This window comes from Engraulis encrasicolus, chromosome 2 (genome assembly GCF_034702125.1).
Source record: "Engraulis encrasicolus isolate BLACKSEA-1 chromosome 2, IST_EnEncr_1.0, whole genome shotgun sequence".
Classification (NCBI taxonomy): domain Eukaryota; kingdom Metazoa; phylum Chordata; class Actinopteri; order Clupeiformes; family Engraulidae; genus Engraulis; species Engraulis encrasicolus.
The window spans coordinates 1,471,872-1,494,000 of NC_085858.1; the positions used below are offsets into that span (position 1 = coordinate 1,471,872).

Consider the following 22,129-nt stretch of genomic DNA (forward strand, 5'->3'; position numbering starts at 1 on the left):
GCATTAGAATAGGAGACTACCATTCGCGTGACGTCACCCGCTGTTGTCTGGAAACGTTAACAGAAACGTTACGTGTTTGTGCTTTATTTTTTTATTAACGGCTTAAATTTCAGACTTCAAAAAAATATATATATTTGCTGGCTTATCTTACTGGTGTTATAGACCCCTATATTAGGTCACTGCTTCATTTCCACTTTAATACCTAAACACTTCAACACATATCAGTGCTTTGATAAACTCATTAATAATAAATGTTAATAAACACCCATTCCATTAGGAAAGACTGTGCCTTTTTAAAACACATTGCCCTTACAAAGGGGAAACATATGTGCCTTATAGTATCTGGATTTACTGGATCATAGTGTCAATTACAGGAGGTACCACCAGGGTTAAAGAAGAGTTATGTGAGTCATGTGATTACTGTAAAATGTTAAGAGATGTAAAGAGTTCCCAGTAACGGTGAGTGCCAAAATCTAATATGTATGTATGTAGGGCAAATTCAGACTCTCTACAGGATTTTCTTTTTTGATGCTGTTGTCAGAGTTTATGTGTTAAACAGCTGTTTGTGTGGAATGTTTTCTAACCCATCAGACAAGCTGATTATTATTAATATTTGTTTTTAAGCTCATCTCTCATCTCATCCTGTGCTTCAGGAGGTATTCTTCTGCTTTCGGCATCTCAGCAAGGGGTTAGGTATTCAGATGAAAAGATTGTTTGGATTGTTATTTTTTTGTTATATCGTATTTTTCAAGATTCAATATGTTGTTTTTCTCAAGATTGTGTTGTTTTATATTCATTATTTGTTTTTTGCTTCTCTTTAGTGTATTTGCTGTGTGCAGGCCGTCTGCTTTGAGAATGTCTTGATGGCATGTTTATATAGTCATATGACTAGTTTGTTGCCAGGGTACACCCAGCATACATTGCCATGTGGGCAGTCTGTCTACTAAAAGAAAACCAAAGGGACACTATGCAACATACTGTACAAGTATGTAAGTCAGTAAGATGGTTATTAGTAATTAGTAGCTTATTGACTTGACTTATGTAAGATGGTTTTCACCAATGACTTATTGAATTGAGTTATAACAAGGTGAATGGACATTCTCTTGGCAGCCCCAGTAGTCTGTTGGGTGGGGGTGGAGGGGTGGGGGTCACCCAGTTGTGGCCTGCCCTAACGTGGAGGGCTGGAAATAAACACCAGCTAACCAGCCAAATGCTGGTGAAAATTCAGTTTGGCTTGTAGAAAAGACCAACTTACTAGCCCCTTTGACTGATAGTAACTGTATATTTGGCCAAATTTGTTTAGTGATGAAAAATGTTAAGTTATAGCTCTGCTCATGAACCTCCTGCTATTCTCTGCTATTCAGACAGAGAAGGCTCTTAGAGAGAGTTTCATGTGAGAGCCAACTAAACGTTTGCATAGTATTTCTTCAACGGTGTGTTGAATGATATGCAGTAGTTGCAGAGCTGGTTCCAAGGACACTGCAGCCTGAGTATCATCCTCCGTAGTGACCGCGCTGGCTCAATACTTTCGCTTGCTGACCACGGATGTGTTGTTTGTGATGTCTGTATATGACAGGCAGGGGGCGCCAGTGCTGCCTCCCCAGTCCTGCTGGCCAAACACTGACGAATTGAACTGAACGCAATGTACCACTGCCTGTCTACCTGCCTGGCTCTCTGTCACGCATGTCAACAACACTGCACTTAATAATAAAGTTATAATTATGATACATCTACCCTGCATTTGTGGCTGTATATTTTTCAATGGATATTGTTATGTACAGAGATATATCAAGGGAGAAAAAAATAATGAACATTTTGAATTGTTTTTATTTTATTTTCATAGTTGTAGAAAGAGCAGCATAATCATCACATCTCACAAATCAAAAATCTGATTCAAAAATGCACAAATGCAAAAAATAAAAAAAGTGTTGGATGCAGAGAACACATTTCCAATCGTCAGTCTTTCATTTGAATTTCAATCATTCTGTCATTTCAATTGCTGCTGCTGCTGCTGCTGCTGGTGGTGCTGTTGCAGTAGAGGATGCAATATACAGTATTCAAATGCACAGGGCAAAATCAGCATCGTTTAGTATCAGCAGACCTCTTGAAGCAAGAAAGTGAAGTCCAAGCTGGTATTTGATGAAGTATTTAACCCTTGTAAGGTGTTTGTGTCCACTGCAAATGAAAAATAATTTAAAAGAAAAAAGTAAAAAATTAAATGATTTAAAAAAGCATGGTTCCTGTTCACCTTTATATTCCCTTCATCATGTTTATGAATGTCTGTGCATGTATGTTTTTGAGAGAAAGATACAGGTAAATGCCAGGAGACAGTGTAGAAAGTGAGTAAACTCAATTTGAGCTCTTGGATTGAATCACTAGGGCTCTTCTCGTGCAAGGTTGCAACACTGATGCGTAACTGGAGCACCCAACAACATCTGCACTTCTTTTTCCACACAGAAAATGGGCCAATACCAGTGTATCTAATAATGATAATAAATTATAATCAAGTGATAATAATATTGTTTTTCTCAAGCGAAAAACTGACAATGGGTCCCACATATCCAAACACCTTTCAAGGGTTTAAACAAATGGATGTCCAACTATAGGTCATGTACTCTATAACAAACGGTCGTAATAGGAATGGAAGTTTGACTATCGCACGGCCAGTCTCAATATACAGTCAGCCTTTATGTGAATGGGTATTCCACTACTGCGCCAAAGCGATTCTACAGAGCACACACTTCAGTAGAGTTTTGACTATTCCTCATGTAGCCTCCTCAGCCAGCCTTCATATTAAATGGATATTTGACTAAAACACAGTCTTCATTTCAGTGTGTTAAACTACACAATAACTGCACTATACCAGCCTTCATATAACTTGGTGCTTGTCTAAAACAGCCAGTCTTCATATCAATGAATGGTTGACTGAAACAGGCAGTCTTCATATAAGTGTATGTTTGACTATAGGTATGTCAGTTCATGTGTATGCCAATCTTTATATAAATGTGCTGTGTGTAACTGTTCGACTACACCTTTGCTACTCTACAGTGCGATGTCAGTCTTCTTTAAAATGTCTCTCTAAGACTATGCTGATATATGTTTGTCTGTGCCTTAGATGCTCTACACTACAGTACAGTCTGTCTTCATGTGAATGTCTACATTGCCGTGGTCAGGGAGTTGGTATTTCAATCTGGGGGTTGTAGGTTCAAATCCCACCTGACCTCTCCCTACACCTCCATCCATGGCTGAACTGCCCTTGAGCAAGGCACCTAACTCCACACTGCTCCAGGGACTGTAAAAAAATACCCTGAAAAATAACTAAGTTGCTTTAGATAAAACCGTCAGCTAAGTGTAATATATATATTTTTTACATTCTGACACTAAGCAGCTGGATTGAGCACTATGTGAAGCAAGACTAGCATACAGAGAAGAGTTGAAGTTGAAACTGGACGGCAAGAGTATCCAGAGAGAGAGAGAGAGCGACTTTGTAGAGATTTACATTGTGTACAGTGAAGAGGAAGTGGAGAAAATGGTCAGGACTATACAATGAAGAGTAGAAATAATGTCCAAGATTATAGTACAGTGAAGAAACGGGGAAATGGGTCCACACAGAAACCACATTTAAACACTCAACTCCATTTATGCCTTGTAGAAAATATTAGCCTTTTAAATAACACCTCCAACATCTTTACAAGAAAAGAGTCCAGCCATTACAGTCCAACCATGACAATAGGATTTCACGTGGAAAGATCTGCTTGAAAAAGAAAAATCCTGGTGGGGAAAGTATTGTATGTAAATTCCTCTTTGTCAAAAGCATGAAAGGTTGAGATACAAATATACAACATGTTTGTTCCATTACTTCACCAATAATATTAAGCAAACCACACATCATGAACCATATTTTCCATATTGGTTTCAAGGGGATCTACTGACGGAAACCGTTGTGGGGGTAATTACAGTGAGTTTTAAAGGTGCACTATGTAATATTTTTAGTAGCCTAGTTTATTTCCAGAATTCATGATGTTGCCCAGTCACAAATGTTTCCTCTTTCATGAATACTTAAAAACAGCATCAAATTCGAAGTATTCCTTATGACTAGGTAAACCACACTTTTCATACATGAAAAGGTGCATCCAGAGATAGACATTTTTAGCTGCAAAACGTACTGTACTTTGGCCATACTAGTAAATATGAATTGACTGATAAGTAAATATTCATGAAAAGATCAAATTTGGGAATAGGCAGCATAGTTTAAATGAGCAGCATAGTTGCAATTCCTACTCTGGCCACAATACAACATAGTGCACCTTTAACCCCTTAAGGCGTGGCTTTATAAATTTGTTGTTACCAGTATGGTAATTACTAAGTCGTGGTGCATTACTAAAGGGCCTGTGTTGTGTCATAGTATTGTAGTGCTATGGTAGTTACATTTCAATGACTATTATAGCGTGCCACTGGAGGTACGGCGCGCATTAAGGGGCTACGCATCTAAATCTCAAGTTCAGCCAGTCTATTTGCATGTACTGTACTTACTAATCTATGAACTCTATCAAGGTAATATTGCCCTAACACTAGTAATCACTGTCTTTGTCTGTGTCTCCTTGTTCCTGGTTCAGCTTATCCCAACCCGGGCTCAGAGTCGCTTAGCGGTCATAATGGCCTATAAACTGACACACAAACTCCAGAGATATACACATCTATATACAGTATAGTGCATCTACCTCCCTGTTGTTGAGGTGGTGGTGGGTCAGAAGTGACAATCCCAGGTTCAGAAAGTAAACAACCCAGCCGCAAATTTAAGTCAACTCTCTAATTTTAACAAGTAGCCTCGATAGTAGGCTAGATGCATTAGTTGCCTACCAATAACTCTAAATACACGATGCCTATAGGCAAAGTCCCTCTCCCATTCAGAATTTATCCATCAACATGACGTTCTAGCTCTGTCTCTCGCTCACACAATGACTTTCGTTGTTTCATTATTTCACTGTGAGACTTAATTTCTCTCACTGCGACCTAGTTCACTAAAGAGGGAAAAGGCACGCTGGGCATTGTGTTAGTAGCTGTCTAAACAAACACACTGTAATGTTGCACTTATGAAACTCCCAAGTAGATGTTTGTGAGTTCGCTACTACCTTAGAAACTGCCCTCCCACGTCCTGCTTGCAGTTAGCACAAACCAATCAGAGCCCAGCATGGAACCAGACCATGGACGCGCTCCCCAACCCAACTGAACATGCTGAAAGTCTCCCGATGCAGATCTATTGGCACAGTCGTCCTCCAAGTCCCCCAAACGCACGAGCCACACCGAGCCAATTCTTATTAACTGTCCCCAACGCCCACCGATACCCAACCGTCGGCCTGGTGTGGAGTAGGCTTAAAGAATACTCAAGACAGGTACATCAGTCACCCAGTGAAGTCACCTGTGTTGGATGGAAACAGTGGCAGGATTTTTACTTCTGAACCAGGTTTTTGACACCTCTGGACTTAAGTCTTTTTTGTGGAACTGCTGTCTGCTTTAACCCATCGTACACTCAGTCAAGTTGAAGTTGTTGAAATCAGTTTAAGTTGTTGAACTTCTTGTTGTTACTCAAAGCCATTTAACATTTTATCAAAAAGGCTTATTCAGTTTTCAGCATTGACGAGTCCAAAAAGAAGTTCAGCTCCATTCAACTTAATTCCATTTACTCGCAAGAACTGTATAAATGGTTATTTCACATTCACAAATCAGCTTGTTATTTACCTACCTGAACTAGTCTAAGAACTAATTTAACCCTGGTCGGTTCGACAACCACTACAATGAATATGTGTGTAGGAATTAGAGGCCTGGAGTCCGTTTCTCGATTCTTGCCTTTGCTAACCGTCTTAAGTCGGTCTTGAGTTGGTCGTAAGTTGCTCTTGAGTTGGTCTTAAGTTGGTCTTAAGTTGGTCTTAAGTTGGTCTTTAGACGCAAGACCAACTTAAGAACAACTTAAGAACAACTTAAGAACAACTTAAGACCAACTCAAGACCTTGGTTACAACGTTGGTCTTAAGAACGAACAAAATGGCTAAAGTCGTTAGCAAAGGCACTGTCGAGAAACGACCCCCAGGGTAGTCAACATGACAGCTCAATGGATGGGGGTGATTGGTGTGGTAGTTGTAGTAACAACTCCACACCAGGAGAGGATGCTGTGGTATGGTACTGTGGTGACTGATGTTCTGTGATGTGGCAAGTTGTTGGTGATAGTAATGTAATGACGTCTCCACAACATGTGGTGCATGGTGGTTATGGCGGTTTGCGGCAGTAATAACACCTCCACACCAGGTGATGTCACTGCGGCAATGTTGCGTTGCGCTGTGTGGTGGGCGAGCTAGCTGCAGAAGCAGGGAGCCCGGGGCTGAAGCAGGTAGGTGGTGATGTGCGTTGATGTGATGAGCAGTTGCTGGTTGCGGTAGTGACACCACCATATCAGGCGGCGGTGCTATAGCACATTAGCTGCAGAGGTAGGGCGCCCGAAGCAGAAGCAGGTTGGCGTTCGTTGACGTGTGACTGCGACGTGTGTGAGCGGCTTCTGGCCGGCTGCAGTAGGTACTGAGACTTCCAGGCCAGACAGCGGCGCTGTAGCGCTTTAGTACCACATTAGCTCCAAAGGCAGGGCCCGGGGCAGAAGCAGGGCTCCCGGACGGCGGCGTCCCGGATCACCAGGTCCTTCACCACCTCCACCGTGCCAAAGACCGGCACCAGCGTCTGGCCGCGAAAGCTTCCGGAGTAGGTGTAGATGTGGGCACGGCGCTCAACGTCGTAGAAGGACAGCTGCCCGCCATCGTGGTCCAGGTAGATGCCCACCTTTAAAGAGTAAGAAAATACATTTTATTCATAAATCACATTTATAAACAGTGAAGACTGACCAAAGTGCTGTACAGTGTCTGACTTAAACAGTAATGAAAAACAATATAGCATTTTAGCAGCATAATAAAGTATTTTAACAGCATAATAAAGTATTTTAACAGCATAAGGGTAGCAAGCATTCCAACATCCATCGTCAAAAAAAGGCAACAAACGAATTTGTGTGTGGAGCACACATATAATGTATAGTAGTAATACACACATATAATGTATAGTGGTAATAAATAAGCCCTCACCTTGCGTGGGTGTGGCACAGCGGCGGCTGGTAACGGCGTAGCAGGCACGGTGAGGGCCTTCAGTTCCTGGCCGCGCTCAAGCCGTAGTGTCAGGTAGCCACTCTCTGTGTTGAGCGAGTGGTAGCCGCGTCGCGCTGCCGTGGACCGCGCCACACCCAGACGCCAGTCCCGCTCGCCCACCTGTGCCAGAAGTGGATAAGACAAGACAAACATTATAGGGCTGCGTCAGGTAGCCGTTCCACATGTTGAGTGAGTAGTAGCCACGCCAAGCCGCCAGCCTCGCTCGCCCACCTGTGCCAAGAGTGGATAAGACTTTCCGGGCAATCACACCAACATTGACAACAGAGAATCGCTGACTGTGTACCACGATCAATACGAGCGATATAAGCGACAGAATATTCCTGCTCAAAACAGAATGCAAGCATTCCAATTATCCAGTTACCGCAGAACTGCATTCTAGCTCATTAGCATAATATTTGCTGAAGTCTAATGGTGCATTCATGTGGTCTTCTGAAGTAGATATTATCCAGTTGCGAAGTGGTATTTACAAGTGCGTTGCGTTCATGTGCTGTTTTGATGTTGTTTACAAATTAAAGATGGCGAACCAGAGTGAGACTTTTTACTAAAACGATTATAGACTGTTGTTCATCAGCTACAGCAAGCAAATGAATTAGGAAGTCAAAGGTAAAAATTCTGTATATTTTCTGACACTGTCATTTACCATGACTGTCTAAACATACTGAATGCCGGTTTTTGAGTATTTCAACTTAGCGGTTGCCATGGCGAGAGTAGAGCCAGCGGTTGTGTGCGTCATCATCTCGTAAACTCGTTTCTTAATTTTTTCTACGAGTTGTCCAGTGGTAAATACCAGAAGCGGTGGCGTTCATGTGTGCTTCGAATGTCGGCGTTTGGTATTTACGATAATTACGAGACCACATGAACGCACTATAACTACAAACTGTCGCTCAAGTCGCTCAAATCACCTCTAGTAGACTCTAGTCGCCACAATAGCTTTTGTCTCTTTTGTCGCCAGTGACTCAATACAAAGTCAATTATTTTCGCTGCTGGAGTCGCTCAAGTCGTCTCTAGTCTATTCATGCCATTGACTTTAACTAAAGCTGGGCTTACACTGTGCGACTTTTGCCCCGATTTTGCCCCGATTTGGCACTCGCACGACTTTTTGAGAGTCGTGACGATTTCTTGCTCAATCGCAGGTCAATCGTGAGTCTCGCATCGTGCAGTGTACATGGGGTAACGACAAGCGATTTCGCCTCACGATCGTGCAATCGCAGGGTCGCAAGAAAATCAAAACGGTTTGAAATTCTGGTCGTGGCTCGTGCGTAAATCGCACAGTTAAAGCAGTGTTACGACCTGCTTTGACACTTCACATGCACAAATTAATAGGGCTGTGCGATTCGCTGTTAAGCGCGACCTCATGCCTGTCGAGTCGTACGGTGGAAGCATTTCGCTCGCATCTGACTGTCGGCTCGTGTAGTGTGAGGACGTGAGTCGTGAGCTGTAAACTTTTAAACAGTGAAATTCCATCGTGCAGTGTGAGCAGAAGCTCAAGACCCACGAGTGAAAATATCGCACAGTGTATGCCCGGCTTTAGACAGACTCGCTGCAACGACCTGTTGACCGTTGAGCTGTCAGAATGGAAAACTGAATTTCGCCTTTCATCGCTTTCGCACATTTTAAAGTCCCCAATGTTAAATGTGAATCAGAACAGAGCAAACATTAAAGTAAGTACTGTTGGTAAATAAGTTGGCCTAAGTAAGCACATGAAGTTGAAGACCTCCAGCCTTACTGTAACATGATAAAATGGATAAGTGAATAAGTGAATAAATGAATGAATAAAGCTGGTTCACCTCCACTTCCCAGTAGTGTCGGCCCTTGTTAAATCGTTCGGAGGCAAGTGCACACCACCAGCCGTTGAAGCACCGCACCCCTCCCCCGTCACCCGTCTCCCGCCGCTCCAGGCCGCACCGCATGCGCTTGTTGTCGTCCGAGATCGCCAGGTCAGGGTTGGCCGTGTCCGGGTCGATAGTGACTTCCTCTGCAAGGGGTGGGGGGCATCGTTATTGTCGTTATTGTTGTCATCATCATCATCATCATTATCAATTTTACCTCTGCTAAGGATGCTGCTCACTAAGGATAAGGATGTTGGGGGAGTTGGGGGGGGGTGCATTTATTATCATCATTGTCATCATCATCATTTTTACGTCTGCTAAGGAAGTTAATACCTCCGCTACCATCTTAGTATATTTGATTGTTTTTTTTTCTTTATTAAGGCTTACAAAATACACATATCACAGCATATTATACATGCTTTTCTCCTTTCAGTGTTTATACAGTCACTTTCCTTGCCAAATCCACAACTGGTTACTAAAACAGGTATAGATAGGATTGTTTATGGCAGAGGAATCACCAGAAAATATCCAACCATAGTCTTCTCAACACTGTTTGTCTAAGCCATTTTTTCAACAAAACTTTTTTCCCCAAATACAATGAGAAATTAGAACAAGAATTGAACATTGAGGGGAGTTTCACTGTAATGCTTAAGAAAAAGGAATGACAAAATTAAATAAAAGACATGTACATAGTATATATTACAAAACGGTGCCTCAAGCAAAATCTGATCTTAAATTCGCTTGTTTAACATATCCAGTCCATCTTTCCAGACACAGGCAAACACATGAACAGAGACGCTGGAAAGGGTAGACAAATCAAGCTCATACTTTTTCAAAGTATGGAATTCCCATATTGCTATAGATGGCAGAAGCGAGCATCTTATACAAGCCTCCACCAAACGCCATAGAAAGAGAAGAAGAAGGACGGGATAATGGCCCAATTCGAAACGGGGAAGGCAGCTGTCCTTCCAGTGAGCTAACTGGACATCGAGTCATCAAGTGTGAATCGAAACGAAAAATTGCTTTATTTCCTCTCTCGGCAGTTGACTGCATTTGTGGGCGTAACGAGGATATTTCGAGGATACATCAGATGCTGACTTCGCTGCCTTGGTACCCAACATGCTGTGCGCCACCTCCCTCTCAACCGGAAACTTGAAAAACAAACATGGCTACTACCCAAGCTACTACCTTATCATACTCTTTATTCTGACACTTATGTATGTAGATATTGAAAATCGAATGCATAAATCAACATTGTAGTATCTAAATATGCTGTCGCTAGATCTATTTATAGCCTATTTTACGATTCCGCCGTCTGACGATCATTCACCGTTCAAATAGCATGCGTAAGCTAAGCGCTAACATGATGAACGTAACTCCCGCCATAGAATCGCAAGAATCGCCGTAACATCAAATGCGCAAGGCGGCGCACTCGTTAGTGCCGTTCGTAACGGCTGCCTCATCAGCTAACTGATCAGTGACCTGTTTATGTAGGAGGAGAGTCATCGAGTCACTGCCTCCCGTTTCGAATTCAGCCAACGTTTCCTTAGGAGATCGAAGTTGAGCATGCTCCTTTGCATTGGGTAGGCAGGGTTTGATGTATATCTTTTTACAAGACACAATCTTTGACATTACCACACAATAAGGCAAAGGTCTTTACCTGATGCTTCACATATCCAGTTCCACACTAGAGGTCAGGATAGAAAGAGAGAGTAAATGAGAGCATTAATTAGAGAGTTAAGTCACTGGTCACACTACAGACTATTACATCTACCACAGGAACAGTGACAGAAGCAGCTGGGGAGTCAGACTATTACAGATACACGGGGAACAGTGCCAGGGGCATCTACACAAGTTGGCAGGAACACTGTAGGTAGGAAGTTAATGGGTTGCTCCGAATCAGTAGCATTAGCGATTCTCAATCCGTATTACCCAATCATTTCATTTGTTGTCTATTTAGCAGGGACAGTGCACAATATACAATTGAGCCAGATTATAGCCACAAGGCTAATTTTCATCTGTAGTCCCTGGACAAGAATGAATGATCTGTGAATGAATGATCTGAAGGAATCAATGATCTGTGTTGGCAAGGTCACGAGCAGGTGAATGAGTGTCTCTGGGGGCCACAGGACACAGGTACTGAAAAGTGCAGACAACTGCTCTGCCAATAATCGAATTGCATTGTTCTCAATAGCACTGGCGCCAATGTCTGCTTAAATCTGCTCTTGATTAAGACTGAAGTCTACTTTGTTGAAGCGGTAAAAATCCACCCACTAATATGCATACGTTCTACACTTAAGTGCTGCCAATATGCGGGTTGCAACTGAAATGGGCCAATCTGATTTCTGTGGGAACTGGTGTGGCCCAGAGACAGTACTATTCAGTCAAAAGGCTGATAAGTGCAGTTGATTTGCTTGGTGTGTTTGGCTATGTCAGTAAGGGACAACATAGATGTACTTTTTGAGTGTGTGTGTGTATAGTGAGTTTGTCCATATGCTTGAGCAAGGCAAAACTTACACGCATGAGGGATGTATCGTATTGCATCTGAAATAAAAGAGAGGCATTTAAGGTATTAATACTAAGTACAATTGCACACTTTGTTTCTATGTATTTGCTATAGTATACAGACTGAAATAATCCCCACCATATTATAGCCTGTCAGACTGAGGTGAAGGTCCAAATAAATGCATGTTTTGTAAAGAACGAAAGTTCGGGAGAAGTGTAATGAAATTTGGCATGCCTTATTTATTAGCTGCATTCTACTCTCCACTCAACTCTCATTCATCGGAATTCAGCACAAAAGATTGGCACATCTATTTAACCACGTGGATCTCATTCTCCGCTCTGCCGTCAGTGCACCGAAATTTGGAACGGCCCTTAATTAACTATACAGCTTTATTCTCTGCTCACCTGTCTCCAGTCAGAAATTTGCTTTCTCGCTCGCACCCACCACCTCCCCGTTCGCCTCCCTTCCGCTGCTGTTCAATTGATTTGTCAGCCGTCTTGCCCTAACTTCGTCTCCAGTTCACCTTGCTCCATTACTCTCTGACCATCATCGGCCAGGGGTTTCTGCTCAGACCTTGAGCATATCTGTGGGCGCAGATACTGCCCGAGCTCTCAGTAGTGCCCCATTTTCAACTTAGCCCCATTCTCAATGTTTACCGCATCGACATTCTCCACCGTGGCAGTACTTCAGCTCCACGACCAGTGACTTCGGCCAGTACGCTGCGTAATCTGTCAGCTTCTCGAGTGCAGTGGTCGACCCTGTGAAGCACTTTGACAATCGGTCCACCGTGTGGACGGCCACTCTCCTGCGAGAGCCGCATGATCACGAGAAGTCCATTCTCCAGCGAGAATGAAGATGTATGCATACATGCTAAATCCAAATTTTAGATAGTGAACTAATGAAACACCATTTAAATAAAACACACTGTGTAACAAAAAAAAAACAAATATATACAAATATTGTGAATAAAATATCAAACCTGTCTTCTGATTCTTCTGTTTGTGCGTCAACCAGAGTCTAGGGATGGTCTCCTAGGATTCCAAATAAACAAAGCAGAATGTCAGGGCTCTTAACTCATTGAATACCAGCAGTGCTCACAGAATTATGTCGTAGAATACCAGCGTTCTAAGCCCTTTTTTGACGTTTTTTGTAGACTCACAGCGTATTATGTGATAGGGCCACTGAAACATGTTGTGGAGACTCTGCCCTCTTAGTAGGTGAAAACCGTGTGTCTCTACGACCTTTTATTGCCGAGCAAACCCAAGCTAACCCGAAGCGGGTATCCATGGAATTCAGCTACAATCGGAGATATTGAGATTTCTGTGAAGGGTGCGCTGCTTCAGAATGTCACGATTTTGAGAGGGGACGAGTTGGTTTTAATCACAATTTGGTGCAAGGTTAGCTCTGACACGCATCTTGCTGCTCGTCAAGACACACCTCCTGCTCTGTCCCACTACGACATCGGCAATCAATGCCCTTCGAAATCCAAGTTTTTCACACGGACTGAACACAAACTCTTTGCACACACGCAGAAGGTGAGACAATTAAGCAATTTGCCTCCACTCACCGGTTCCGACAGCACTGTGGATCACTATTGGTTCTGACTGTACTGTGGAGCCCTACCGGTTCTGACAATTTCTGTTACCCCCTAACACTAGCACATACATCCTATAAATAGTAAATGGTCAATTTCATCACAGTAGGACATGGATAATCAATGGGCAGCTCCGACAAAATAGAGTTCTCCCCTAATCGGCAGCTGACATCCGCGGACATCTGCGCTGGTGTGCAGGGTTGTATTAAAAATAGAGGAATCGAACCGGTGTCCGGAGACCTTACACATCTGACTGAAAGAGATTTCCTTGTCAATGTAATAGCATTAGGAGCATGATCATATACCCTGATAAGGAGGAGCAAATAGAGCTGAGTATGGTGCACAAAATTGTAAATGGGCATGTCCCTAAATACTTAAATAACTTTTTTAATAGAGTGAGGAATGTCCACAGTTACTCCACTAGGGGGAGTTCCACATACTTTGTTCCCCCAAGAGTCAATACCAAAATAGGGAAGGACTCATTTTTATATGTTGCATCTAGCTTGTAGAATATGTTACCAGGTAATATTAAGATGGTCAATAGCCTAGACGGTTTAAAATGGGCTTTGAAAAAATGGTTTAGAAATCAGTCAGTGTAGTATATTACTTTAAGTGGAAAGATGTGTGTATGCTATGTATTTAATGTGTTATAAGCCTAGCTTTAGTTTGGTCCCAGTGCTACTCTTGTCATTTTAACAACTGCTGCCATTAACACCACTAAACACCAAGGACCACAATGGAAATAAGCTTTCGAGCTTTATTGTGCTATCCTGACTCTCTGTTTTTTTTATTTAAGTATGTGGTGCTGTTTATATGAAACTCAATCATGTTATATTGTATTTACATGAACTGAAGAAGTCAAATAAAATCATTGATTCATTCAATAATGTAACTGGTGGATAAAGCAACATCCCCAGCACAGGGGATGTAACAGGTCACAGACGGTTAAAGGTGCACTGTGTAAGATTGTGGCCAGAGTAGGTATTGCAACTATGCTCATTGAAACAGTGCTGTCTGTTGCCAAATTTAATATTTTCCTGGATATTAATAAATAATAAACCAATATTTACTAGTATGACCAAAGGACAGCTAAAAATGCTTATTTCTGGAAATTCAAAACGGTGGACCATGAGAAGATTCCCCCTTTCATGTATGTAAAATGCAATTTTCCCAGTCATAATGAATACTTAGAATTTAATGGTGGTGGTAAGTGTAACATTTGTGGTAACATTTGTGAATGGACAGTGTGAATTCTGTAAATGAACAACTCAAATATTACACAGTGCACCTTTAAAAGAGAATTGGGTAACACTTTACTTGACATGTTCCTGCATAACACATTCATCGCAGCTGTTATAACGTCTGCACAAAGCATTTATGATTGTTTCATGACCCATTCATACCAAGCCTTTCATGAACCTAGCGGACGGAAGGACAGCAACTTGTCAAAAATAAAAGTTAAACAAAGCAGCATTGCAGGTTTTGTTCTGAACCCTAAATGATTACTGATTTTCACAAATTAATGTCAATTTTGCCTTCCATGTCTATGAAAGGTTTGGTATGAATGTCTTATGAAACATTCTTGAACAATGTCTTGAATCATTCATGCAAAGTGTATAACAGCTGCTATGAATGTGTTATGCAGCGCACGCAAGTAAAGTGTAACCGAGAATTCTAGCCAATTTCGATGTGCAGCTGTACTGCTCATGTTACCCTTTACTTGCCCTGACTTGACCTGTGGATTTTTTTCTCTACAGCCCTTTTTGAGATCCTGGCCATTCTAATAGGGCCATGGTTTGTTGGCACTCAACACGACATGACTGTAATAACAAGAATAATAATAGTAATATATATTTTTTTTAAAAGACATGACTAAATAATTCAGTAAAATACATGAATGAATGCCTGTGAATGAATGCTCCACCACCAGGGCAGAGCTGACACCACCAAGGCCTCTTGAAGGCCCAATGGCCCTGGCTCACTAGGCCACAGAAGACAACCCACACGATCCCAGGCACCAGCACATGAGGCCCAGGGCAGTGGGGGGCTTGCCCTGCCTTCCTTTTCTACTAGGGTAGTCACATTGAGGCTGTTGCCTCTTCTCCAAGTGAACCCATGCCAGGAAAGCAGCAAAAGTCTTAACACACTACATGGGACACATATGCAGACAAAAGCAGACATCAAAAGACAGCATATCATCAAAGAGCAAAAGTATAAAACAATAACACGTAAAAACATGCAGAAAAGTGACAAGTGACAAGTCAAGAGTAGCGGGAGCAATACTGCCCTACAATATCAGAACGCAGTATCTTGAAAATGGTCGAAAATGGGTTTAGACCGGAAATTGGCTTTAAAATACCTTCTTTTTCTTGTGTTAAATTTTTTTGGCCCAACTTGGTCCCGTTTCGGAAAAAAACACAAAAAACTGATTATACTGCGCTTTTTGGTTTTAGGAGGTTACGTCGTACTAGTCAAGAACGCAGTACAATGCGAATTATACTGCACTTCTCCATTGACACCGTGGTTTTGGTGTAGACAGTAATACCACAACAGAGCACAGTATAATGATTTTTCAGCTAAAAAGTAATGAGAATGTTGTTTTTTTTTGCTTTTTTCTTGTGTGCATAAATTTTCACCATAAAAAAGTATTATGGAAGTGTCATCACCACTTTACCTCCAACACAGTCGCGTGGACAGAAAGGAAACTTTAAAGCCTTTTTTCTCAGTTTGCCATTTTGAATTATACTGCGTTCTGAAATTGTAGGGCAGAATACAACTGCATGTTGAAATTGGCCGGAATTCTCCTTTAACCCGTTAAGACACAGCATTGTAAATTTGCTGTTATCCGAATGACAATGACCAAGTCGTAGTGCATTACTAAGGGCCCTGTGTTATGTCATAGTATTGTAATACTATGGTAGTTCACTTTTCAACTACCAGTATTATAGCGTGCCACTGGAGGTTTGCTATTGCAGTGAGTGGTGGAGACAGCTGAGTGAGGGGAATGATGAGCGAGGGGAAAAAGCTGAGAGAGGTCAGGAGAGACAGATGGACACACAGCCTACTGGACACAGGTGCACACCTACTGTACTACTGCTCACATTTAGACTGTGTGTGTGTGTGTGTGTGTGTGTGTGTGTGTGTGTGTGTGTGTGTGTGTGTGTGTGTGTGTGTGTGTGTGTGTAATACCGATCACCTTTGGACATCTGTGTGTGTGCGTGTGCGTGCGTGTGTGTGTGTGTGTGTGTGTGTGACAGAAAGAGAGAGAGAGAGAGAGAGAGAGAGAGAGAGAGAGAGAGAGAGAGAGAGAGAGAGAGAGAGAGAGAGAGAAAGAGAATGTACAGTGCCTAACGTACATCTGAACATAAATACACAATGCTTTTCAATAGCACTGTAAACAAGCCAAAGTGTCCCATAATGCATTGCTAAGTGTCATGGCCACAATGCAATGCTCAGCGTGCCTTTGATTTCCCTCTCTGTACATACGTATCGTCATATTGGTACAGCACAGTGTCTCAGCAGCGGTGAGCAGAGTAGCTGCTCTACGCTATACAGAATGGCTATACTGCATTGCCTCTGCAGCCGCACTGTGCTACTGTCTGACTAGAATGTAAGTCAAGGGTATCTTGGGGATTTTGGGGCGCGCATGCATGTGTGTGTCTTTGTGTGTGCGTGTGTGTGTGTGTGTGTACACGCGTATGTGCCTGCTTGAGTGTGTGTGTGTGTGTGTGTGTGGTCCTTACATACTCTGCAATACTTTCTGACATTTCGGCCCATATGACAAGCTCCATAGTGGTGTGTGCAGGTGCCTGTGTGTGTGTGTGTGTGTGTCTGTGTGTGTGTGTATGTGTGTTCTTACCTTCTCTGCGATGCTCTCTGACATCACGGCCCATATGACCAGCTCCATGGCGGACCTCAGGTTCATCAGACGACCTCTACGCCACTGGAACTCAAGGTCATCCAGCACCATCAGCACCGGCTCACCTGGCCACACACCCAGCTGACACACACACACACACACACACACACACACACACACACACACACACACACACACACACAAACGCATATACACAGGAGGGAGAATATTTATGAGTGTGTGTGTATTGACGTTGGATTGGTACTGTACAGTATATGGACTCAAAATAACAGGACAGAGTGAGAGATAGAGGGGGGGAGAGAGAGAGAGAGAGAGAGAGAGAGAGAGAGAGAGAGAGAGAGAGGCTCCGAGCTCATGCCTGATGCCACAGGAGTTTGTTCCGGCTGCTGTGTGTGTGTGTGTGTGTGTGTGTGTGTGTGTGTGTGTGTGTGTGTGTGTGTGTGTGTGTGTGTGTGTGTGTGTGTGTGTGTGTGTGTGGTAATAAGATGCCTCCAGAGGCAAAAAGCCTAGCACTAGACAGCATCGTCACCCTGTACCCAAAACTCTGGCAACACAAGAACAGTTTGGCCTGCATAAAACTTAGTTTCTTAAATTTCTGTCATTCCCTCTTTTCAGCTAAGTAAGGCAGTAACAGAGAAGAGGAGAGATTGTAGGAGAAGAGAAACATTGGGAGTGGAGGAAAGAAGAAAATCGAAAGGGAGAATGATAAACGAAACAGTGCAGAAAAAACAGCAACTCAGCAAAAATACTCATTCATATGAGAGGTACCTCAAACAAACAAACAAACAAACAAACACACAAACATCAATCAAACAAACAAACAGCCTTAGACACACAACAGGCATCTGCTTATTATAAACGATGTGCTGCGGGCAATACACAGGGCCTCAACTCATTTCAGGTCATGTCAGGCCAAGTCAAGGAGGTTTTGATTGTTGTTTCACCCACAAAGGCAAGATTATGCCACACAGCAGGACGACATTAATACTATAAGAAGCGGGCAAGGGCAGGCATGCCAAGGTCAGAGGAGCCCATGGCGTGGCATGACTGTGGGGCATTAGGCGCGGGCGGGCACCAGTCCTGTCCAGAGGGTATTAGGGCAGACGAGGGCAGGGCACAGGGCACAGGGCCACAGCAGTGATTACTACTCCTGCTGCTATGAATGGCTTATTAGGAAGCTATAAGAAGGTATTTGAGAAAAAAAAGTTCCAGCCATGCTGAGAGACTATGGGGAGCATTGAGTAGAGGAGGACAGCAATAGAGTGATCACTACACATGGGGAGAGAGCACTGAATGGGGCATTTGAGGTCACCACCAAAGGGGATTAGAGCCTAGGGAACGGGCAACGGGTACTATACAGGAAAACACATGAGAAGAGGACATGGGCGACAGGGCATTTAGTGTTGTTGGCCCCAAACTTTGGAATTCACTCCCACTCTCACTTCGTCAGTGTTCTACACTGTCTACTTTTAAATCCAAGCTGAAGACACACCTTTTGATTTCTGCTTTTCCACTTCATTGACAGGCACTTCCACTTTATTTTAATTATCAGTTTATTTTTTATTTTACATATTATTATTTTTTTCCACTCGTTTTATTTTATTTTCAAATTCATTCTACTTCTTTTTCTTATTGGAAAACATTTATTTTTATTGTACTTTTATTTCTATTTTATTTTTGCATTTTAATTACTCTCCTATTGTTAATTCACTGAAGCTTTGTTGTACTTTCCTTACTGTTATGTATTTGTTTTGATTGTAAAGTGTCCTTAGGTATTTTGAAAGGCGCTTAAAAATAAAATGTATTATTATGTAAGGGTTAATGTTCGGCGAGAAGGTCGCTACCGTGGAATAGCAGCACGACAGAGAGAATCTTTAGACCCCGACGCGGAGCGGAGGGGTCTTGTTCTCTCTGAAGTGCTGCTATTCCACAAAGCGACCGACTCGCCGAAAGTTAACCCGCTTATTATATGGATATACTTAAATGATTCACACATGCGGGGACATTTCTTTAGACCTATTTAATGTTGAGATTGTTGCTGCGCAAAACAAAACAGTGCCGTAGGAACACCGCTAGGCAACAGCTAGGTAGGCTAGCCAGGACAACAGGTGTTGTCTATCACAGCAGCTGATTAGTGACAAAAGACCGGACCCCCTGCGGAGTGATATGAAACATTCGCTTTAGCCACTGACTTGTATAGGCTGGCTTTAGCAGTGAACGTCTTGTTGCCATTGACAGCGGTAGCCAGGACAACGGGTGCTGTCTATCACAGCAGCTGATTAGAGTCTTGTTGAAAAGTCGCTTTAGCAGTGAAAAGTCTTGTTGCCATTGACAGTGGTCTGTTATAGACCAACCCGTCCGTTATCGAAAAATAACAGACGTCCGAACGTTGGGGAGCCCCGTTGAAATGAATGGAGCATTCGACAGATGACGTCACAACCATATAATAATATATTATAACAGGAGCTGTGGAGTGAGGCCGTATGAGGACATTACAAGGCAGCAGCCAGAAAGTGTAGACCAGGCCTATTCTATTGGCGGCCTGAGGGCCACATGCGGCCCAGACATGGCCCACAGGTGGCCCCCAGCTAGTTTTGGCATGGTATGGGACATTTTGGACTGGGAATTAAAGGCCCTCAGTAAGCCTGCTGCGAGCCGTAAATTATGCGCGCCACCACGAACAACCGCCTGCATATACTTGCTTTAAAAGCAGAAGACGAAAACGTAAAATGTGTCATCCAGGAGGCAGAGAGAGCGCAGCATTGAGAGGCGTAAATTGGAAACACAGTAATGGAAACAAAACAAAAAGAAGGACTAGGAGACAATACTGCTACTGCTCCAGACTTTCTTATGATCGCCCCCCAGCGTTTTGAAGATATCGAACGCAACGCGCATGTATGGATGCAGTTTCTAACACGCACGAAATTGACATGAAATAGGCACATTAACGCATTCATACCTGCATCGTGCCTGCGCTCGCGTATTCTGCAGCAAGCGTACCAAGGGCCTAAGTGTGCGGACTCCCCACTCCTCATTCCAACTGGTATTAGAGGACAACAGGTATAGCCAGATAGTCTATTGTGTGGTGGGCAGTGCAGCAGCCATAACCAGATAGCTGATTGTAGAAGGGCAGAGGTGCTTGGTATTAATGGGCATCGGCTGTAGTCAGATAGCATACTGTGTAGGGAGGACAGGACAGGGAGGCTGAGTATTAGAGGGCACTAGTCAGAGCCAGACAGCATGCTGTGTACTACGGAGCTGCAGGTACGGTATGCAGGAGAAAGTGGGTCAACAAGAGTTTAATTAGTCGGGCATTAGAGGATCATAGCTGCCATTTTAATAACGTAATCAGACAGACGGCAGGAGAGAGAGAGAGGGAGAGAGAGAGGGAAGGGAGCGGGAGAGAGGGAGAGAGAGAAAGAGAGAGGGAGGGAGAGGGAAGGGGAGAGTGAGAGAGAGAGGGAGGGAAGGGATAGGGAGAGGTAGAGAATGGGGTACTGTGGTACACGTGGCACGTGGCAGGTGAAGAAAGAGAGTAAAAGACAGAAAGAAAGAAAGAAAGAAAGAAAGAAAGAAAGAAAGAAAGAAAGAAAGAAAGAAAGAAAGAAAGAAAGAAAGAAAGAAAATGGTCAATTTCAGAGTTTCCCTGATTGTCTTTGATAGAGTGCTGCGTGCTGTACACAGTGTCAGGTAGTCTCCCCTGGTTTGCTGATTGGCCAGGACAGAATGCATCTCAAGAATCTAGTCCAGTGAGATCAGGCCCACTCAAAATACATAGCACACAACAGAGCAGAGGCTTAAAGAGGCCTATGGCAGCCTCACATTACAATATAGTAGAGGCCAATAGAGGCCCATGGCAGCCTCACATTACAATACAGTAGAGGCCAATAGAGGCCCATGGCAGCCTCACATTACAATACAGTAGAGGCCAGGGGTGGATTATGACTCCATGGGCCCCTGGGTCAGACAACAAGAAAGGGCCCCTCAACATGGGTGATGCTAGTTTCCAAAAAGATTCAGGGTTTTAGGACAGACGTTAGAGGGGGGTTTGATTCGTTGTTGGGTGTTCAGGGACATGTCTCCTGAGAAAATAAGAAACTATAAAAGTTGTTAAAAGTGAAATACCTCACAATGTGAGAATGGAATTATAGAATCTCGGGTTTGAGGACCCCCCTTGGCTCTTGGGCCCCTGGGCCTGGGCCTCATAGGCCCGTGCAGTGATCCATCCTTGTAGAGGCTTATAGAGGCCCATGGCAGCCTCACATTACAATATAGTAGAGGCTTAAAGGGGCCTATGGCAGCCTCACATTACAATATAGTAGAGGCTTAAAGGGGCCTATGGCAGCCTCACATTACAATATAGTAGATGCTTAAAGGGGCCTATGGCAGCCTCACATTACAATATAGTAGAGGCTTAAAGAGGCCTATGGCAGCCTCACATTACAATATAGTAGAGGCCAATAGAGGCCTATGGCAGCCTCACATTACAATATAGTAGAGGCTTAAAGGGGCCTATGGCAGCCTCACATTACAATATAGTAGAGGCTTAAAGGGGCCTATGGCAGCCTCACATTACAATATAGTAGAGGCCAATAGAGGCCTATGGCAGCCTCACATTACAATATAGTAGAGGCTTAAAGAGGCCTATGGCAGCCTCACATTACAATACAGTAGAGGCCAACAGAGGCCTATGGCAGCCTCACATTACAATAAAGAGCTGTGTGGGTCAGACTTGGAGCTTGTGGACCCAGTTCATGACCACAAATGTCCTGCTTCATTATTCAGAAAGGTCAATTTCACACACACACACACACACACACACACACACACACACACACACACACACACACACACACACACACACACACACACACACACACACACACACGCACGCACACATACAGTACATACACACACACACACACACACACACACACACACACACACACACACACACACACACACACACACACATAAACTGACCTGGTGTTTGGCCTTGTGTTCCCAGACCCAGTACACACACACACACACACACACACACACACACACACACACACACACACACACACACACACACACACACACACACACACACACACACACACACACACAGTGACAA

The 22,129-nt window shown here is 43.3% G+C and overlaps 1 protein-coding gene across 1 annotated transcript in view; it reads right to left on the bottom strand.

Annotated features, from left to right (window-relative positions):
• Positions 1–6,089: 6,089 nt before the first annotated feature.
• Positions 6,090–22,129, bottom strand: part of zgc:194990 (uncharacterized protein LOC568410 homolog) — a 36,830-nt gene continuing 20,790 nt past the window's right edge. Inside the window, exons 6-12 of the mRNA XM_063212330.1 lie at positions 16,990–17,130; positions 12,516–12,567; positions 11,548–11,574; positions 10,691–10,717; positions 8,989–9,176; positions 7,121–7,300; positions 6,090–6,824 (exon numbers count right to left, since the gene is read on the bottom strand). Of these exons, the coding sequence (XP_063068400.1) occupies positions 6,618–6,824; positions 7,121–7,300; positions 8,989–9,176; positions 10,691–10,717; positions 11,548–11,574; positions 12,516–12,567; positions 16,990–17,130 (822 nt within the window). The 3' untranslated portion in view covers positions 6,090–6,617. The remainder of the gene's footprint in view (positions 6,825–7,120; positions 7,301–8,988; positions 9,177–10,690; positions 10,718–11,547; positions 11,575–12,515; positions 12,568–16,989; positions 17,131–22,129) is intronic.